Source organism: Pholis gunnellus (genome assembly GCF_910591455.1).
Source record: "Pholis gunnellus genome assembly, chromosome: 12".
Classification (NCBI taxonomy): domain Eukaryota; kingdom Metazoa; phylum Chordata; class Actinopteri; order Perciformes; family Pholidae; genus Pholis; species Pholis gunnellus.
The window spans coordinates 23,359,370-23,381,219 of record NC_136539.1 but is presented as its reverse complement, the minus strand read 5'-3'; the positions used below and the strand labels follow the sequence as shown (position 1 = coordinate 23,381,219).

At 42.0% G+C, this 21,850-nt stretch overlaps 1 protein-coding gene across 2 annotated transcripts; it reads left to right on the top strand.

The window, feature by feature from the left end:
- The first annotated feature begins 481 nt into the window (after window positions 1-481).
- Window positions 482-21,014, top strand: LOC306703690 (interleukin-1 receptor type 1-like). 2 transcript variants are annotated; one of them, XM_079169743.1, is made up of 13 exons: window positions 482-593; window positions 3,853-4,016; window positions 11,408-11,485; window positions 12,578-12,830; window positions 13,748-13,940; window positions 15,189-15,360; window positions 15,550-15,612; window positions 16,100-16,235; window positions 16,395-16,549; window positions 17,807-17,950; window positions 18,897-19,064; window positions 19,371-19,633; window positions 19,769-21,014. In XM_079169743.1, the coding sequence occupies exons 3-13, from the start codon at window positions 11,410-11,412 to the stop codon at window positions 20,018-20,020; spliced, it is 1,875 nt and encodes a 624-aa protein (XP_079025869.1). In that variant the 5' UTR covers window positions 482-593; window positions 3,853-4,016; window positions 11,408-11,409; the 3' UTR covers window positions 20,021-21,014. The 2 variants fall into 2 exon arrangements, with proteins under 2 accessions (XP_079025869.1, XP_079025870.1); XM_079169744.1 differs by lacking the exons at window positions 482-593; window positions 3,853-4,016 and adding an exon at window positions 11,088-11,319.
- Window positions 21,015-21,850: the final 836 nt, after the last annotated feature.

Sequence of the window (21,850 nt, the reverse complement as noted above, 5' to 3'; positions counted from 1 at the left end):
TAAGGACCGCAGAGGATTAGAAACATAAATAGTAATAATAAATAGCTTCACGGTTAAAGCAGTTATGATTTACATATTACTTTTATTACATATGTGTTTTTTTGTTGGTTAGGGTTACATTGATCAGTGTATTTAAAGGTATTTTGATCTGAAGTTGTTTCCCTGTTTAGCCACAAGAGGTCTCAACATGACCACACAAAGAGTGAGGGATGATCTGCACGGCTCAAACTGGGATTAATTAATGCCGGGAGGATTAATCTGAGAGAACCGGGTGAGATGCAGAGTAAATGACTTTATCATGTGAATTAACTTGTGTCCTCTTAAAAGCAGCCAGGTGTCTCAGTGCTGAGCAGGATCTCTGCGTTCGGTGTGAATCATACGAACGGATCTCCTCCCAGTTATTGCTCAACAGATTATGAAACATGCCGGCTTTCAAAAGATCCCCTTGAAGGAAATTGCAACATGTGCTGAAGTCTCCACAAAAGAGGGAAGTCAAAGGCGGAGAGGACGCGTCTGAAGGTCGGAACCATGCTGTTTCTACGGGGTTTTCATGTGACTTGAGGAGGAAGGACGAGAGTAACACCGAGAGTTTGGTGAGTTGTCGGTCTTGAACCCTTTTGAACTGAGAGGTGGGATCATCTTAATGCATGTAGGATCATGACGTCATGTGATTGGCTGTGACGTCGTCTGCTCCACATCTGGACTCTGTTAAGTTCCGGATCAATACATCAGCGTCAAGTCAACCAAGCTGGACTTTGTTGGGTCAAAAACATTGTTTTTTTCCCACATTTACGCAATTTACCCCAGAAAATTCCACTTTATTGGATTTTCTGAAAAATGTAGTTTAAAAGTCATCAGCGAATCTCTAGTTACAAGTCAAGCTCACTTAGACCTGATCCACGTGTCCTCTCCAGGTCTCAACCTCACTTTACAACATCCATCCTCCTTCCTACTTTGTTCATGGAGAAGAAATCGATCTAATCCATCACCTTCTATATTAGATAACCCTGAAAATAAGATAAAAATACTCCATTACGTCATTACGTCAGCCCCACATGTGTGCAGCTCGTCTGTAAGAGACACATCAGGTTCTTCAAGTTGATCAAAATTACAAAAATCGTTGTTGTTGTGCTCCTCATCTGTTACAAGAACCTTCAGAAACTCTCGTATGTTGGACTGGGCTTAGCAACAATAAGGCTGCAAACATCCCAGAATGCATCTCTTCTCTGTTGGAGAATGTCTCGTTCCGTCCTGCCAGCAGTCCAAACCCCAAAATATTCCATTACATAAGACCAAGAAAAGAAGCAAATTCTCATATTTGAGAACCTTCAGTCAGAGAAACGACTGAGACGATTTATCAATAAAATAAATATTTGCAGATTCATTTCCAGCTCTCGATTAAACCGTTACTCATTCATCACTCTTCTACCTTTGACATCCAAATACAACCTGTGATGGAGATGAAAGTATTTCAGAGTTTTGCCGTTTCAACTTTTGGCTTCAAAATTCTATAAGTTCATGTAAATTTAGCTCGTTGACATGAATGAAACCGGTATTTCTGTTTTGAAACAATCGACTGATTGTTGACTGAAAATGAATCACAAACAATCTTGACAATCAAGAAAGTCATATTTTAAAGGATGAATGTGAGGATTCACTGCTTTTCTTCATCCTCTGTGAAAGTAAACTGAATCTATTTGTTCTTTTTGACTGTTGGTCGAACAAAACAAAGATATTTAAATGTCAACTCTGGGATTCCTCCTTATTCTGTGACAGCATAGAACAAATCATTTATTATTCAAAAGAGTAATCAGCAGATATATACGTTTAAAATCACTGTTAGTTGATGATCTCTGACGTACGGCTTTGACTTAAACAGTATCAGTGCTGAATTATCCAAAGAGTCAGAATCCTCATACTGCAGGTTGAACTCTGTGTGGTGAAGATGAAACACGTCTTCTGTTATTAGGATCATCACCAACGAACAAAAGTCAGGTTTTGACCACAAAGAAGTTCCGATGGGCAAGAAAAAGAAAAACATGGTGGAAACATTTTCACTGTGTGAGAACAGAGAAGAGAACAGAGCGCTCGTAAAGTCAGGAAGTGTGTTCTTAACGGCCACAGTGTGGCTTTAAATGTAGTTCACGTTTTCCCAGCATGCATCCTGCTACAGTGACATTTAGTCAGGGACGAACTCAGAGCTGAAACGATGTGTCTTCTGGGGATTCCTCTCTCCAGGGGAAGCCCAGGTGTGGCTGCAAGACAGCACTTTGCCTTTGAAGTCAGCTCAATATGCAAATGATGGGAACCAAAACCTGTCCCTGCAGATGTAAAGCTCCATCTGAGTCTTTAGTCTGATCTTTGAAGGATGAGATTCTAGACACTTCTTTATCATATAGAGCAGTTCTCAAACTCTCTCTGTCACACTTTGGAGGAAGAAAGATGTTCCTGCCCGACCGCCCCAACAACATGGAAACAACATGTTAACAACATGGTAACAACATGGAAACAACATGGAAACAACATGTTAACAACATGGTAACAACATGGTGCATGCTACTATTCCATCTGTGCTTTTTCAAATAATAGAATAAATAAAATTGCAATCACTTTCAAGTAAACCAGATCGCTCCAATACTCCAATGTGCTAACACGTTGTTAGAACAATGCAAATAAAGTTCTATCTGTGCAAAAAATAACTAATATTTGGCATAAAATAGCTTATTGAGGCTGCAATGAACCTGTTTTACACTGAATATCTTTTCAAGATAATAACAATAAAGTGCAACTTGTGAAAAACTAAACAAAACAAGTTCAAATATTTGGCAATAAAGCGTTTTACTGAGTTTTACTCTGCATATCTTTTCAAAACAACAATAAAGTGAAACCTGTGCAAACCAAAACAACATGAGAGCAGATGTGTGTGAGTCATATGCACACATTCACACATTCAGTGATTAATCAGTATTTCAGCTCTATTATTATTAACCTTTAAAAGTTTTAGTCATTTAAAAGCAAAGATAGCGAGCATAGCGAGAACCATCGCCTGCACAAACAAAGTGATTAGTTTTCATTTCTGTACGTCTTCATATTAACTCTACTGTTGCTGTGCAGCTGTTAGGATTGTGGCCAATCTTCTATTTGCAATTAATATGCATCAATCCAGTTCTATTGGAAGTTACAGAAAGTCAGAGGTGCACGACCAAGCACCACGACCATCACGTCATGGTGTCGTGGTGTCGTGGTCTGCCTCATCGTCTCGTTTAATGTGCTAAACTGGGTCTTTTTCCATGTCATCGCCTTTCGTATTATATAAGCAATGTGTTTATGATAAAGCCTCTTCATTTTGCTCTCAACGTGCTCCAGATTCACGCATTCAACTTTAAAATGTGCATCGTTCTCTGCACTTAAAACTCTCCTATTTAAGGAGGTGAAGTCGGTTATGTGTGTTTCTTGTGCTGTTCCTTATTGTTATGTCATCTATTTAGTTTTTATTGTAATTACTTCTATTGTTTGTGTTTTTACCTAGTAACGTGTCTTTGAGTACCTTTTAAAGCGCTTTATAAATAACATGTATTATTATTATTATTATTAAAAGGGTCTGAGGTCACAAAGTCCTGAGGAAAACACTTTTTATATTTTATATCTGTCATTCTGCATGTAAAGTAAAGTGTTGTTGTGTCTAAACTTTGGTTTATGTTACATTAAGGTCACTACGGTTGAAGTTATCTATGTCGAGGTGACGGGAGGTGTTTGGGAGGTTGTGTTGAACAGTGTGATGGAAGGCAGACGGTCGAGGTGCGATGAGAACCTCCCTCTTTGTCTGAGTTGTTTTGTGCCGTCGTCCTACAGAAAGAGGGGCAGAGCCGCTGAGTCACCGCTGAGCTGTGAGGTCCAGACTCTGCACAGCGAGGGTCAGAGGTGAGCTTTGCTCTGGCAGCTCCGTCTACTCCGTCTCCTCCCTCAGCCTGCTTCCTCTCGTCCACGTCGGTGCCTCTGAGTCGCTTTCTTCCGAGGTGAGTCAAAGTCTATTCTCTGCTCACTTTTGCTTATCAGAAGACACAAGTTCTACGCCTCAGATCAGCTGCTTAATTAAGTTGCCCTGTTAGGAAAATCAGGGTTGCTCAATCTTTAAGCAACGTTAAGCGTTGCACGTTAACTGCTCAAGAGAAGTGTTGTAACTCTAACCACAGAAGAAGACACACTTCCTTTCACATTAGAGGCACCTTTTGTTTGTTTGTAATGTGTTGATATCGTTCCCACATTTCATATCGTGTAAAAACATCTTGGCTTCATATAAGCCCAGTTTGCCTCTTCCTGCTCTGTGATATTTGTTTATTTTATTTTATTGTTTAAATTGTGCAAAATGAATAAACTACACGAGATAAACTAAACCTTCTGTATCCAACACAGAGCAAAGCTCTTATTCTCAGCTATTCATAGACGGTGATATTGATCTCCAGCTAAAGATCAGAGACACGGCAGCGAGTTCATGTTCGCGCTGCAACTCCAGTCAAACGTTCAGGGAAACAAAGAGCTTTTACTTTCCGCTTGTGGTTTAAATGTGAACCGTGCAGATGTTTGCAGATGTTTGTGCTTTATGAGTGAGTTTTGGTCGTCCTCGTTTTACACCAGATCACATAGAACTGAAAGTAGATGTGTGTGTGTGTGTGTGTGTGTTAGACTTTGATATCTGTGGGTTTTATTGATGAGTAAATTCCTAACTGAGGTGTGGTTAGTGATGCACCAGCATTAGAATGACTTTATTCTATTTACCGTGTGTGTATCCAGTTTGTTTAAAGGGTTAAATTGTTTTGTCGGGTCAAAGAATAGATTTTTATATTGATTTATTGCTGCTAGTAAAAGCCTTCTGAGGTGTGGTACGATGTTAACGCATGCTGCTGCAGCACCTCATGTAATTCACTTTAGTGTAGCTGAACATTAAAACAATCAAAAACAATCAGAACCACAGCGGGAAACACCCGGCAGCAGCCTGGTGGAGCACCTCACCACGAAAACCAAGAAGGAAAAACCTGTTTGTCCCCGAGAATAAACGCTGCCACCGCCCACCAAACACAGCGGCGTCCTCGTGTGAAACTTCAGATTCGGTTACGCTGCTCGTGCTCTCGTGCTCCGCAGGAGGAAGGGTGAATCCCATCGTCTTCCCTTTGTGGAGCTGAATGACTCACGCAGTCGGAGAACCTCCCACGAGCTCAATGGCTTCAACTTAACCTCCTTGTATCAGAATATTCCCACGTTGTTTTCTAATCATTTAATAATCAGTCCAAGCTGAGGAGCGTTCACTGACTTTAGTTTAAAAGAGATTTTCTCAGACGTGGTTAAAAATAAACTGCTTTAGAGTTTTTCCTGAAGAATCAAAAAAACCTTTGGTTCCAACAGAGCGGAGTTGTATTAACGTAACTTATTAAATAAAGCCGCGTCGGTCACAGGATCTACTGAAGACCTCCATTGAGGACCTGGGTTTCAATTCTCTATCACCATTTGAGATCACATCCTCTTCCCCTTCAAGAAAAACTCAAACCAAAGCTCTTTTTTTTGCTTTGCTCAGCACTTCTCCATCATGTTAATCTGGACCCTGATTCACTGAGAAGATCTTTTGTCTTATTTGAAGTCTCAGATCATCAGTTGAGACCAAACACAACCTCAGACTGAACTGAATCCTAAACGTGTGAGCAGCTTCACGCGTGACTGTGTTTTTAATAATACTTTTAACAGCGTGTGCTCGTTCCAGCTCCTCCAGCGCGACCGTCTGTTGATTTGTCTTTTATCATTTAGAGACGAATCAATCGGCTGATTCATCGATCTGTCGATCAAGAGGAAGTTGTCTGTTGATCATCGTTGATGACGCCATATTGAGCAACAACTTGTTTTGGGCCGTTTGCTAAATGTTCCACAAAGACGACGTTGATTAAATCGATCTTTAAAATCAGAGCGAGGAGGACGGTTGGCGGCGTGAAGTCCGGGCTGTGTGGGTGAACTCTGCTGTTGAGCAGTTTATTAGTCAGTGTTTGAGGACAGGAGGTGAGAGAACACTGCGCTGCTGCTGCTGTGGCCTCACGTTTGTCAGTAAACGACGAGGGAATCTCCACGTTCATGTTGACTCATATCAGGACTTGGTGTGACACCAAATCACTGCTATCGCTGCTTCACACGTCGCCGTGTTGAAACTCTACATTTTTAGCTTGATATTTAATGTTTTTTATACTCTAACTAGGTTATTACGCTCGATTAAATGGATCTGCAGTGAGAGGAAAGGCAACAGTAAACACAACACGAGGTTGACAATAGAAAGATGTTGTTTAATTAGACCTTGGACTCGCTGTCCCACAAACAGACGGACAAAGTTCGCACAACTGAGCAGATTCAGTAGTTCAACAAACTCCGCTACCACTTAGCCGTGTGCAAACAGAAGCAAACGGACGCTTGTTCCGCTCGCTCCGTGACAACAAACGTTGCGCAAATGTGTTCAGTCAGTGAGGCTCCGTTTCCCAAAAGCGTCTGTCTGGTTTTCTACGTCACTGTTTCAACATATCACTCAGTCAACTGAAGTGTACCTCAAACACAGAAAAAGAAGATTGTTAGCAGCTTCTATCTCACATTTGTAGAGACATTGATTAAAATGTGCCACATTTCCCAGCAGCCTTTGCTCATGAACACGATATTTACATCAACCTTTCATTTCTTCTGCTGATGCCAGAAAACAGAAGCTTTAAAAAAAAAAAACAGCATCTGCTTCTTGTTTTGTTTAAAAGAATCCAACAGTTTCCTCCAAAATCTGACCCGGTGGCTCAACATAAGGTGCAGCAGCTGGGTCTCGTTTCAGGATCTGGATCCTTTGAAGACTACGTGCTCACACAGCTGCTCCCATTTCAGAGACAACTTTAAATTAAAACCCCCCAAAAAAACCTGGATATTTTCTAGCACATATCACTGCTCTACTGATGATTCACCTGTTAAAAGATAGAAAGTCCATCCGAGCTGTGGAAGCCAATGAAGCTTCCAGAATCAAGGGCGGAGTCAACCAATCAACAGCACGCTGCGTTGACCAATCAAATACGAGCTAGCACTCGTTTCAGATCGATAACGTTATCATGTGAAAGGTGTAATTCTGCCGTTTACCAACCAGTTGTCCTGACGGATAATGAGGTGATTGCTGATGAACGCACTGTAACGGTATATATGACAGGATTTGCCTTCCTGATACTCATTTTGACTGAGTAGAGCTTGAACGCACCACGCAAGTCAACGCAACCTCCGTTAGCGTTAGCTGTTTAGCTGCAGTTAGTCTGAACAGCATACGAAGGAGTCAAAATTCTTTCTATACGCTCCACCGTTCAGAGGATCCGGACCCTGAACTTGAGGAAAAGATCAGAAGCTGATTAACAGGATGTCCTCGATGTGACGGCTTCGTGTTCTTCCAATAACAGAACTGCACATGTTCAAGCTGCTACGTCACAGTTGGAAGCCTCGAGGTTAAAAAAGCAGGCCCGGTTATAAAAAGACAACCACAAGCTTGGCAGGGGAGACGTCTTGTTTTCCGTTCAACAGTTTCCTGCCAGGAAGATATTTCCACCGAGCTGCTGTCTGCAGCGCAGAGCAGAGACGTTCAGACGAAGGGCTGCTGAGAGAGACACGTTTAAGATGAATATATCGAATACATCAGAACCACAAACGCTTTAATTACAATAAAATAACGTAAACATGCAAGACGGCGCTGTGCTCGTGGCAGCAGCTCCCTGTGTGTGTTTATCAGTATTCTTTCACTTTTTCTTCTCTTCTGTTTTGTTTATTTCATATTTTGTACTCAGTTATTTTTTATTGAGTTCCCTGAATCTATAAATGCTGCTGTAGCGGAAACAATGTCCCCTTTGCGGGATTAATAAAGTCTCCATCCCCCTCTCTCTCTATCCATCTATCAGTCAAATAAGAGTGCGTTGAGAGGAAAGTAAAAACAGAATGGGATGGTCTTCCGTCTCTCGGTAAACAAAAGACACCGTGTGACTCACCGCTGAACACGTTACAACCACCAACAGCTTCAGGCCTCCGGTAGCGAGAGAAAGCGCTCGGCTAAACGTTCCTGGTGTGTGACTCAGTGTCGTTGACCTCGTGTTCATCCCACGCTCCCCCGTCCTGTCTGGGCTCGTCCCGGAGTGAAGCTTTGCTGCCTGAGCAACTCTGACAATCTGCTCGACGCGTCTCGGCGAGAAACACTCGTCCTCCGGCTTCTAAAAGATACGACAGGCAACTTTTCTGAATACATCATTTTTATTAAATTAAGATTTACTTGAATACTGCTGTTTTTGGATTATCCCTTTCAGTATTTCTAGGCTTAAACACCAAGCAAGGTAAAATATGTCTCAATCATTTCTAATGCTTTTTGTTTGTTATATTTCATTGACTTAGAAAACACTAAATATTTGATAATTAAATAAACAGAAATGATGATAAACAATGAATCTTGTAAATTGTTTCGTTAGCTGGAACCAGCTGTTGCTAAGTTGTTTGATGCATTTCCCATTTTTTAAATATAATTCTGACTTGTAATGGCTCGTTTTAGACTAAACAAGCAATTTGAAGACATCACCTTTAAGAAAATATGACATTTTATAGACGAGACTATTGAGAAATATAACCTACAGAAGAATCGATAGTGACCACAGCATATTTAGATAACAGATCTTTGCATGATTTTAAAAGTTAAACTACTAATATTTTACGTGTATTTTGGTATTTTATTATGTCCATCATTTACTAAATGAACATCATGCTGTATTGAAGAAGACTTGAAACTAGAGATTGAGACCATAAACTCATGTTTACAATGTTTACTGAGGTAATAAATCAAGAGAGAAGTAGAGTCATTTTCTCATAGACTTCTATACAACCAGAGGAGTCGCCCCCTGGTGGACACTAGAGAGAATGCAGCTTTAACACATGAAGCTTTGACTTCACTCTGCAGAACCGGAGGTTTAAATATAAATAAAGGCTCAACTCAACTTTATATGTGTTGTGAAAGCTCAGAAAAATCAAGTATTATATCCGCCTTCTTTGTCAAATTATTCATGACAAAAACAATAGTTAAAAATAATTAAAAAAACGTTTTCACCAGCTCTCTGTGACCCCAGAGAACATGAAATACTCTTTAGAAGCATTGAAGTGCTTCATAGACTGATGCCAGTCTGTCTGTTGTTTGCTGCTCAGACAGCAACACCTCGTTGCATTTCATGCTTCAGACTAAATGAAGTGAACTGCAGGTGAGAGAAGGAAACAGTTTCAGGTTACCGTCTGTGCAGACGCTGATCTAAAGAGGCCGGTGGTGAGAAGTCAAACCACAACACTCTGCAGAACTTCATACTCTGCAGCTGAACCACCGATTCGTTTGTGTCTGCGTCTCTTCGGCAGCGAGTCTTCCTGTAGTGAGATGGAGATGCTGATGCTGCGGTCTGGAAAATGTTCCTCTCGTTCACCATCTTCCCCCCACAGAACTTTCACACAGTCTCTGTGGCTTCTGTTTTCTTGTCAAGCCTTCAGTTTTTCAGAGAACACAAACTACAAAGCAACACAAGTTTGAAGTTTTCTCCCTTAAATATCCCCTGAATTACCTTTAATACAGACACATATTCTGTGTCTTTGCTCCAACACTAAAATGATAAATATTGAGCAAAAATGCCAGATTTCATGTTTCAATATTCTGGATGTCTTGTGCATCATTTGTATAAACATTTCCCCAAAACAAAAGGAAGGCTCCGCAGGTTTACAAGATGTTTGACCAGATGAGCGTGTAACAATGGATCTGCTGATGGACCAGATGTGACATTTGTACAATTATCAGAAGTATGTAAACAGCGAAGCTTCAGCTGCTGAATAACGTGGAGCTGCTGTACTGTGAATGCATGCGGTGAAGATGTGGTTAGATTAGATCAGCTGATCTGAATGTGGCCTGACACACTTCACACTTCACAATTAACCAGCAGGTCATGAGTATCCTGTTAGATTCACCGATACTGTAGTAGGGCCATAACCACCGCTTTAAAACAAAATTACATTTTTATACAGAAAGCCAATACGTACTCCGACCAATTTCATGGAAACTAACTTGTGTGTTTTCCAGGCTCAACATAATGTGCCATCTTGTCTTAAACCTAACTACGTTTCCCGTGAAGACAGAAGTGGTTTGAAAATGCACGTATGCGCATGTAACGGGCAGGAGTCTCCACGTGTTGCTGCCGTTTGCAGGAAAACGAGGAGTCACATTTTGTTAAACATCATACGAACCGTTGACTGAGGACTCGTTGATGTTTTCAAGGTTCCTTCCAGCTCATCGACCGGTTCATTGAACTCTTTTCAGTGCGTAGCGGTAAAAGACAAACCGTATACATTTTTCCCCTCTTTGTTTTTATGTGAGCATACCCATCATGCATCACACTCCTGCAGGGTTCTGGTTGACGTCTGTTTGACATTGACCACATTTTGAATCAAGTCTAATGATCCTTTATAACGAGAACTATTATTACTTTAAGTCTTCTCCAAGCTTCAGATCAGGTTGCCAAACCTTTGCTGGACAGTAAAACGTGTGACGTCACGGATGAGGATGAATTACTTGGTTGTTATGTGTGTTTGAGAAATACTTTCACTCTGGGGAGTTGAGTTTAACTGAGTCAGTCCACACACAGAGAGGTCTGTGCCTGTCTCCAGCTTTAGTCACACACTTTAAGGACATCCATCCACATGACTGGACGTACATGAAGCTGATATAACTGGCTCGTGCTGGTTGGTCATCAAATGAGTGAGCAGTTCTGGTAATCAAACGCATTAATAAACTCACCATGAACTGGCACTTTTTCCTGAATATGGTCATTGCGCCAAACTGCAGCACAGCCCCTCTAGCAGCGGGACGCGTTGGGAGACAAACAGGAAACGCGTCTCTCCTGAGGTTACAGCGCTCATTATAGACTCACTTGCGTAAAAGCAGTGCTCAGGAATGCCGGGTCTCCTGCCAGCTCCGGAGCGTTACGCAGCGTTTTGTAAGACGCTTCTGCACCAGAACTACTCCTGAAATACCAGAACATTAGTCATCTATGTCTGCGGGAGGTAGAGGGAGAGAGGGAGAGAGAGAGAGAGAGAGAGAGGTAGAGGGAGAGAGAGAGAGAGAGAGAGAGAGAGAGAGAGAGAGAGAGAGACGCAAGTTGTGAAATATTCGGGAGGATAAAGTTTGTCTTAAAGGGGAAAGAAAACTGTTTTTTTCGCTGATTATTGCTGTACTTTAATTAAAGCCTCTTGTGACCTCTCAGTGTTCCAGTAAGTCGTGTCTCCAGTTGCACTTCCCACCCTGCGCTTCTTGTGTATATGTTCATCTCTGACGGTTGGATGAATGTGTGTTTTTCAGCCATGGGCCAGCAATCAACACCGGGAACCGTCGTGTTTCTCCTCGGCCTGTTTGGGATCTGTGCAGGATTTGAACAAGGTGAGCCAAAAAAAAAACTATACATAAAATACTACTAGAGCTCTGGAACACACCTGCATACTGTGCACACTCACTCTAACGTCTGTCCTCCAGACTGTACAGAAGCATTCTACCGCCCCCGTGTGGCCACTGGTGTAACTGCAGTGACTTGGTGTTTCTGTGATAAACAGAATTCCAGATGAAACGCTTCATGGTGCAGCTATAATGGCACATTACCAATTATATTGTATTTCATATATTTTGAGAGGGTGGAGTGAGGCATTGGACTCAACAGCTCTTTGACCATTAAAGGCAGATGATGGCCACGTATATATATATATATATATACAGTTTTAAAAATGATGGTGCACTAATGAAATCCTCATTGCAGCCTCAGTTATCTCGTGGGTGTATGATGGGAACAAAGCAAAACCGACTTGTGATTTTAGCTTCAGCTGGCGGAGAAATGTTAAAACAAACAAAAATATTATAAACAAGCATTAAAAAATACAGGAAGTGAAGGCAATACTGCATGCTTTACATGAGACAGAGAGATATGAAGGAAAGGTTTGCTGCAGACTCAGTGTTCTGATGATTGATCTTTTTTTTTGCAGATATAAACAGGAAGCAAAAGTAAAGACTCTAAACTTTTTTCTTTTGTAATTTAAATGAGAGTGAAGAGTTGCGTGCTGCTTTTGCACCCTGAACGTCTCGCGTTGAAAAACATTCAAATAAGAGCGGAAAAGCGGTGACTTTATCTGCATACCTATGCTAAGCTAGGCTATGCTAGGCTAGGCTAGGATATGACTTTACCAACTGTAAACGGTAAACGGTGCTATGAACTATTAGGGTGGCATACAGTTCAATGTCATTACTCGAGCTGGAGTCGCCTCAACATACTGCAAACACAACAAAGCAGCAACAAAGCATGCAGCGCGGTGCGCATCTGATCAGGGCCTTTAAGTTTACTCTTAAATCATATTAAAGTTAAGCACATTGAGTTTTCTTGTCATGAATTGTGCTACATAAACACAATTGCCAAACAATTCTTGCTGGAAAAATCCCACGTTTGACATGAACAAAGAGTAAACGACCGGTCCGTTTGTGTTTCAGAGAACTGTACCAACTACGAGCTCCAGTTCGAGCGGGTCTTCTCTGTTCCCGGGGACACAGCGATGCTGAAATGCACCTTGGTGTCTCCGGAAGTCTTCGACTTCACGGCCATCCCGTACAACATCACCTGGTACGACTCCAAGACGGGCCGAGAGATGGCCGACCAGAGCGGGCGGATCCTGGTGAACGGGGAGACGCTGTGGTTTCTTAAGTTACAGATGGACGACTCTGGAGAATATGTGAGCATCCTGAGGTACGGTAGCATCAGTAGAGACTAGAAAACATCAACAGAAGGTGAAAGAAACTGTTTTGTCTTCCTAAGAAACAAAAGAAACTTTCAAAGACGACACATTGTGTTTTTAGGCTGCAGAAGATTTAGAGAATTCTATGGAAGCCCATTTCCACCAGCAAAGGAAAATAAAAAATCCACCCAAAAAAAAATTAAAAAATAAAATATCCACCCAAAAAATAAATGCTATATATATCCACCCAGAATTTTTGTAGCCGGAAAAAAAGTAAAAAAAAAAAAAAAAAAGATTATGATGTTTTTTTTTTTTGCTAGCAAAAGAGATTAGCAGTGCGCATGCGCTTCAGTGACGATCTCCTCACAGGTCCTTTCATCCCCTCGCCAGTCTTTCCATGAAAACGACATGCAATTCTACATATTAATACTTATAATGATATATAACATCCAACATTTACAAAAGTCACCAGTAATAGTTACCTTTTGTAGAATTGCATGTTGTATTTTTTCCGGCAAAAAAGAAAAAGAAAAAACATCTTTTTTTTTTTACTTTTTTCCGGAACAAATACAACATGCAAAAAAAAACATAATCTTTTTTTTTTTTTTTTCTGGGTGGATATATATATAACTTTTTTGGGGTGGATTTTATTTTATTTTTTTCGGGTGGATTTTTTATTTTATTTTGCTGTCGGGAATGGGCTTCCATAGGATCCAGCAACAAGACCACATGGTGGAGCATTTCATGGTGCATTCAGGTGCACCTCGTAAATTCTGAGAATCTGAAGCTGTTGTTGCACGAACGCACTCGACACAATTACTTCTGTTTCTTTTGTTGTAATGTATTAATATTGTTACCATATTTCATATCTTCTTAACATGATCAAAGAGAAGAAAAAGTGGCTAATTCTCGTCTTTACACTCACCAGAACTCCGTCTCGGTGCTACCGGCAGGCCACCAAGCTGGTGGTGGAGCCGCCGGTTCCTGGAGAGTGTGGACGGCCGAGGAAAGCTCTTCAAACACTGACCAACATGGTCACCGACATGCTGAACTGCCCTCTGAAGGACTACATCGGTACACTGGACGGCTACAACATCACCTCCCACATCACGTGGTACAGAGTGAGTGGTGATTACAATATTCATTCACATCAGTCCAGATGTTGTGGAGACGTTTTTGCTGGACCAGATGTACACAGACGTAACAATCAGGGGAAAACTGGCATAAATGGGAATTTCACACCACACTCTAAATCAGAGAAGGTCATTTTAATTGAAATATCCCGCAGGTATGTACAATACAACATTGTGCAAATTAAAAAAGGATGATATTTCATATATAGATTCAAGTTACATTAATAGAAGATTTGATGAATTTGAATGATGTACTGCTACTATTCCAACTTGCTCTCTTTTTTCAGTTGACAACTTTCTTTAAGTCTTTATCTGTTCAGCATGGTGACTATTAGTATGTCCATAAACAAAATAAATGAACATCATGCTGTGTTGAAGAAGACTTGAAACTAGAGATTGAGACCATAAACTCATGTTTACAATGTTTACTGAGGTAATAAATCAAGAGAGGAGTAGAGTCATTTTCTCATAGACTTCTATACAACCAGAGGAGTCGCCCCCTGGTGGACATTAGAGAGAATGCAGCTTTAACACGTGAAGCTTTGACTTCACTCTTGTAATGGTAAAATATATTCTAGTATATTGGGATGTTTTGGAAGATGGGTGTTCTACTGAGGGGAAGGTACGAGATGCAGATAAACACTGCATTCCTACAGAGGTGAATCAGGTCATAAAACCTAGGTCCTGTTTTCCAGTGTTGATGTTTACATGAACACTAAAAGGAGAAACAGGGAACCATTGTTTCCTGTTTCTGCATGAACTGACCCCCAGTTGATCGCACCTGGAGATAACAGATAAGGAGCAGAAACAAATCAACCCATGTCCAGAGACCCTATACTCCCTTTTTGTGAGGTCACTAAAGGCGTGACCTTTTGTATGCATAAAACATGATGTGCCTTGTATTTCTTTGACAGTGGTTTGCACAGTTCACTGAGATACGTGTCTGTGTGTCCACTCTCCTGCTTGCAAGCATTAAATTGACACAATACTTTGAGCATTTATCAGACTCTGTTTATTTAATCAACTCTTATCCCGCATCTACATAGAAATATTCCACAACACTCTGCAGAACCGGAGGTTGAAGTCTGAGCTGAAGCAGAGGAGGATAAATGAGTAAAAAAAAAAAAGATTAAACGATCGTCAAGATTGATCAGACTTGACCAATCAGAACCACGTGGCTGATAATAAAGTAGTTATTACGTGTGTAGTCATTTTCTGTTTCCTCTCCTCATCTAGGGTTGTGAACCCATCGTGGACGGGAAGGGCCGGTACACCTACATGGATTCGGCCAAACTGAAGATCGACGGGGTGGAGCGCAACAACAACTCCCCCTACACCTGCACGCTCACCTTCACTCTCGGTGGCGTGACGGGATCCGTGTCAGAGACCATTGAGGCGTGGGTCTCAGGTTAGAACGGACATTGGTGTTATACTTTAACAGTGCACTTCACTTCTCTAAAAAAATCATCAACATAGTGAGCAGCACAAACATTCCCAAGACCGAACTAAACAAACGACAGATGGGAGCGAGTGACTCTATTTACGGTATATTCCCGTGATTCGATAACCTCAACGTCTGTATTTCATGTCTTTTCAGATAAGTACTCTTTGACTCCACAAGTCCACGAACCGGCCAATGAAATAATCAAGGCACCGATGGGTGAGTCTCCGCCTGCAGCAAACAAAGTGTTTGGCAGATTAATTAGCGGATGTTGGAACCGACTCTGGCTTTTCTTCAGACCAACATTTGTCGAAAACAAACCCACAGCTAGAGAGCAAAGTCTACCGTTAACCTTCCGTCTAACGGGAGGATGAAATGATTGTAGCAGGAGGAAGTTTACAGAGTTGTAAAATCCTGTCTCATTGTAGGGCTAACACTCACAACTTTCTATCAATTAATCTATCGACTGTTTCACCAATTAGTCGATTTAATCTCAGGCCGAACTCTTTGTGGCTTTTAAATATTGATGTATTACAGCGCATAGGTGCTTGATAAGCTGTTTTATCTTAATTAGACTCAACTTCTGACTGAAGCTCATCTTTTCACTGTAAGAAACAGCTAAGGTCTGAAGCTCCTTTGGTTTATAGATTCAGATAAATAGTTCTGCAGAGTATAACTGGTGTTAATTCTTTCTGCATGTGTTCAGGGTCCAGTTTCAGCAAGCGGTGCCGGGTGTTTGTCCCGTGTGTCGGGAGGCCGGATGTTTATATCGTTTGGCAGGACGCCGACGATTTCTTCATTCTCAATACCGAACCCGACCGTATCTACACCTCCAAACCACGGTCAGCACCGTCACCTTTACTTCTGTTTTAACCTTTAAGCGACCCCTTTTCAGGTGTAGTTTTTTGATTAGAGAAGCAGTCTAGAAGGTAGAAGAACGCTCGTAGAATATTAAGTTATACGACACCTAACATCTTGTACGGTCCTTCTGTCCTCACCAGCTCGTGGAAGCAGGATGAACCCATTAAAGGCGTCTGGATGGAGCGGATGCTGATATTCTCTGAGCTGACGACGGAGGATTTCGAGAGAAACTACACCTGTATGGCTCAGAGCTCCAGGGGCCACAGCACTGGCTATTTCTCTATGCTACCTGCAGGTAAAAACACAGGGTAGCATTGTTTCAAAGTACAGAACATCTGCGTGCAAATTTCACACATGACAACTCAAATCATCCGTGTTGCCGTGTTCCCTGTTTTGTCATTTAGGCACAATGAGTTTCCTCCTAAATAATAATAATGTCTACTCAACTTAACGAAAACCTTTCCAGCCAAACATTGTTTTGAAGGCCTTTTATTCCACAACAGTCCCAAAAAATGTCTCATTGGACCGAAAACCAACAGCCGTTACCTCGAAAAACACAAACTCTCAGTGCAAGTTTAGTTTGAGAAGATGTCAGCATGACAGGAGCAAAGGCTCTATTGTTTATAAAGATAATGTTGAAAAGTTCTCTTTTTCATTAAAGATAATGTTTAAAGGCATTTAAACAAAGTTGTGTGTTGGACTTTGAATCCCTGTTTTTAAATTTGTTTTACTGCAAATGTACTGTATATCGCCTCCAAATAACGGTCTGTATATCGGTCGATCCTTACTTTCTACTGCTTAAATTCAATGCTTTCATTGCTTGTGATATAATAAAGGAATAAGAAAGAATGAGGTGCAATCTTTTAACTCTCTCACACACACACACACACACACACACTTGGGCTGAGTGGTAGAGCAACTTTTCAAGGTATATCGATGTATTTTCAAGCGAGACATATAGGATGAGACCGTTTATATGGATTTAGTTGTCGTTACATAACGAGCCAGTGTTTGCATCTCCGTGCAACTCAACCCCCACTCGCTCTTTGCGGTTTAACCTCAGTGCAGCGGGGTCAGTAAACTAATGTATGTCACTGACTCACTGAGCGACTCTGAGTCATAAAGCTGCAGAGTGACGACGTCACAACGTCGGCCGTCGCTCTTCTAAAATGAATAGTTTGTCTGCTGCTAACGAGATTTAACAGGATGTCTTTTGTTCTATTAAAATTGGTTTTAAAACTCAAAAAAAGGGGCCACATGTTCCTATTCATCACCTACAGACTACGGGTTTAACACTAGACGGCATGAACATTAAAAAAACAACAAGACAGAAGAAACAACACAGTAAAACAACATAAAACCATAATAAATGCAGAGATATATATATATATGTTGTGTATCGCCATTCAGCCTAAAGATACAGAGGTCCATATTGCCCAACACTCACACACACACACACACACACACACACACACACACACACACACACACACACACACGGTGCTGACATATTGAAAATGGTTTGTTTTATGTGTGACGTTCATCTCTACAGATCCCAACATCATCCTCCCCATTGGACTGGTGCTCGGCGGTGTGATGGTTCTCTTCGTGGTCGGCGTCGTGGTCTACTACGTTTATAAGGTCGACATCGTGCTGTGGTTCAGGAGAGCCTTTCCAGTCCTCTACAAAAACACAGGTAACACTTCACAGCACGGCCTGTACAAAGAAACACTCCCACACTCCATTCACAACGCTCCCAAGATGGGAAAAACCCAGAGTGACGCTCTGACAGTGCCACACACACACACACACACACACACACACGCTTACATCACTTAAAGCTTAAGCTCTACCCAGTACATGACCGCATGTGTCAACAGTAAGAGCAAACAAGGGAAACAAGCTAACCACAGCGCTGCCTGCAGAGCTTCTGGGGAAATGTCGTCTGCTGCTCGATGATGAAACAGTGGAAGCTTTAACGTGCAGGACTGTGTGTTCACTTTGAGCCCATTGGAACGGCACCAAGTCCTCCAAATCTGACCTCTACTCCCTGAACACCCAAAGCTGTTTTTCTGCTTCCGTCACATTTTTCTCTCTGTGTTTATTTTCTCTGTAATATAAAGTTCTGCTCCTCTATGGGAACAGAACCATCACGACTAGAAGTAGAGAGAACTACAAGATGTCTTTAGTGCAGAACAACACAGTTACGATGACGTCGATCATGACAAAAGAAATGAAACGCAAGTTGAACTTCTTTGATAATAGATTTTACGAAAACTTGAAAACACTAGAATCTATCCGACATGTTTTCAAGTGTTACCAACGTGCAAAAAGAAATGTCAGCTCTACGTGTCACAATGTTGGGCTTTGTTTCGGCTGCTTTTTTCTGATGGAAGCATGTGTTGCACACGATGTGTTCAAGGACCGTCGAAAAAAAAAAAGAATCTGATGATAATGACTTGCTCTTCAATCCCGTCAGCAGGTTTCAGGGCTCAGAGGGTTTTAATGTAATGAGGTGACACGGCTGAATCCGACTTGACAACAAGCATCCTAAAAGAGCTCTTCTTCTTCTTCTTCTTCTTCTTCTTCTTCTTCTTCTTCTTCTTCTTCTTCTTCTTCTTCTTCTTCTTCCTCTGTGTCAGATTTGGATGGAAAGTCGTATGACGCCTACGTGGCGTACCCACAGCCCTGTGCCGTCGGGTTCAGTAAGGAGGTGGAGGCGTTTGCCCTCCACAAACTTCCCCAAGTGTTGGAGAAGGCCTGCGGGTACACACTCTTCATACCGGGCCGTGACTGCATGCCCGGGACGGGTGAGTCCACTCTGCGGTGTCACTAGTGTTGACGCGATAATAGAATAGTGATTCCAATACGATACCCTGCATACATATCTCCATACCGATACTGAACTGGTACCATAGCAATAATCTTAATGAATTAAAACTGTGAAAATGTAATAATAACAAAACTGACATGGTACGCAGTAATCTGATTACCTCTATACTGAAGTGATTTCTTTCATATTTAGCTTCATATTTGCAACCAGAGATCCCAATAAACAGCGTTTAAAAATAAATATGATGTGTTTATTCTAATGCAACTCCGCTGTGTCTCCTCAGCCATCGTGGACTCAGTGGAGGAGAACATACAAGCCAGTCGCCGCCTCCTCCTGCTCTACACCGCCTCCACGTTCCTCAGCAAAAGACACGCGAGCAACAACAACAACAACATCTCCGAGAGCGGCGGAGACGACGGAGACGACGGAGACGACGGTGAGAACAGCACGAGTTTTGACGGCAGTGAAGACGTCTATCCGGACACCAGGCAGCAGCTGGAGTGCGTGACGGCGATGCACAGAGCGCTGCTGGAGAGATCTCTCAAGGTGAGAATGATGAATATTCACAGGCTGCAATACGTCCGGTCACACTTTATCGAATACTGAACGTACTTCAGATTTCTTTAGTTCCGTTTCAGTTATTTTCAGCGCCTCGCTTCTAATTCGAGCTCTGCTTCGCAGGTGATCCTGGTGGAGCTGGAACAGATCTCCCCGGCTCAGCTGGCTCTCTTCCCGGAGTCCGTGCGTCACCTGAGGAAGAAGCAAGGCGCCGTGCGTTGGTGGAAGAACGCGAAGAGCTCGAGGACGATAGAGGACGAAGAGAAAGGAGGACAGGACCTCTCCACCTCCTCCAGGTTTTGGAAGGAGATGAGGTATCGTATGCCCGTGAGGGGCAAGAGGGCCGCCGAGAAAACCGCCCTGCTGAACTTCTGACGAGGTTCTGGACCAGAGAGAGAAGCTGGTCTTTAAATCTATCACTGACAATTCTGAAATACTGGTGAGAGATGGAGCCTGCGTCCTAAAGCGAGTCGATCCCCATCGACCTCTATGTTCAACCTTTGGTTCAACAGGTTGGAGTCACATCGTTTAAATTATATTAAGTTGTTTAAAGTTGGGCTTAATTGAGGGCGTGGCCTCTTTGAGTGACAGGTGGGCGTCGTCTCAGGTTGCTAGCTGTCTGCTCCGCCTGCCTCAGCTCCAGAGACGATCCACCTCTTTGATCATCTTTTTGAGTTGGAAGGTGTCGCCAATGCCAAGATGGAGACAACCGGAGACTCTTTGAGCCTCACAGCGGTTCCTCAGAAAGCTCTGGGTCCAACGTCTATGATTGTCACCAGAAGCTGTCAGGTACACGCTCAGAAAGGTGCACTAAAAAAGTTCTCTCAACGCAACTGTCACCTCAACGGGGAGCATCATTAGAAGCTGAAGAAAGCGTCTAATTGTGCAACTTTTGCACCATGTGCATCATATGCTAATGCAGGATTCCTCAGTTTACCGGTATCAGAATATGAAGTGTTGACATGAAGGTGGAGACTGAAGGATAACGTGGACAAAGAAAGACGGATCGAACCACACGAGTGACTGTACATGAATGTACATACTGTACGTATGATGAAACGTGTAAATATGTGTAACATAAAGAAAATACATTGAGAGGTCGAGCAGCAAACTGTGAACTTTATATTAGATTATTGCCATTTATTTACAGTTATTGAACCGCAGATTGGAAAAAGAGCAACAGCCAAGGGAGAAAATGTTTATCAGAAATACATTTATTTATATACGTTTGTATTCATAATCTCATGCAACAAGGCAACACAACGTGTTAAAGTGTTCTGAGCAGAATGCTAAAGCTTCCAAATGATTGTAAATGACTGTGGACGGTGATGCGCTTTACTATTCTGTCAATAAAATGGAAACATTTCAAAAATAAAACGGATGTGGAGCGCTTCTTTAGTTGATTGTGATAACTCACTTCTTCCTCTTTCTTTATCTTTACATGTGGCCAAGTTAATCTCTAAACCACATAGAAATGATCTTCCAAAGACTTAAATCTTTTAATATTTCTTTATCCGAGTTACATAATGTCATGTAGTAATACAGCTGCTAACAGGGACTTTAGTGGATATGAGGTCTGAATAAAGTTCTTTAAAAGGGTTTGACAGCTCCCTGAAATGATGGATGAGTGTCCTTGAATGCACCACCATTTCTTCAAAATAGGATCTGCTTTTCATTGTGGTTTAAACTTGACTGATCACAACAAACGTTCAATTTAATTCCAGACATGGAGCGAGATGAGGAGGCCCTTAAAGGGCGTTAATACTCAAAGGTTTTTATCTCTATCAAGAATGCACACGGTGTGAAGTCATCAGTGAAGAAGAACATCGTATGAGAGTTGCATCTTAAAGGTCTCAACATGTTGTTTGTGGGATTCCTTCCACAAAGGTAAACGTGAAACACTCTTAAAGCTCTGTTGTTGCACTGAGACGATACACAAACTGTCACCTTCACATCTGAAGCCGATGAGGTCTGCTGGCCTACATTTCTGAGCTGAAGCTCTGCTGAACTAAGGATTAATCATTGCGGTGCAAAACCCAGAGGTACTTTTTTATTCTTCTTCTGTTGAGTGGAACATGTAATGCAGGCGTGAGAGGAACATTATGAGACGCTGTGAAGACAGAAGGACGGAAAACCCACCAGCTCTCAAGAAGGTCAGTGCAAGTGAGGCGCTGCTGCTCAACCTCAGCACCCTGTTAAAGGTAT

What these genes read in the sequence shown, in the direction of transcription:
- LOC306703690 (XM_079169743.1), top strand. Translation starts at nt 11,410, where the DNA reads ATGGGCCAGCAATCAACACCGGGAACCGTCGTGTTTCTCCTCGGCCTG. An exon ending in GAATATGTGAGCATCCTGAG is followed by an intron (nt 12,831 to 13,747) that starts GTACGGTAGCAT and finishes TACACTCACCAG; the next exon opens with AACTCCGTCTCGGTGCTACC. An exon ending in TGACTGCATGCCCGGGACGG is followed by an intron (nt 19,065 to 19,370) that starts GTGAGTCCACTC and finishes GTGTCTCCTCAG; the next exon opens with CCATCGTGGACTCAGTGGAG.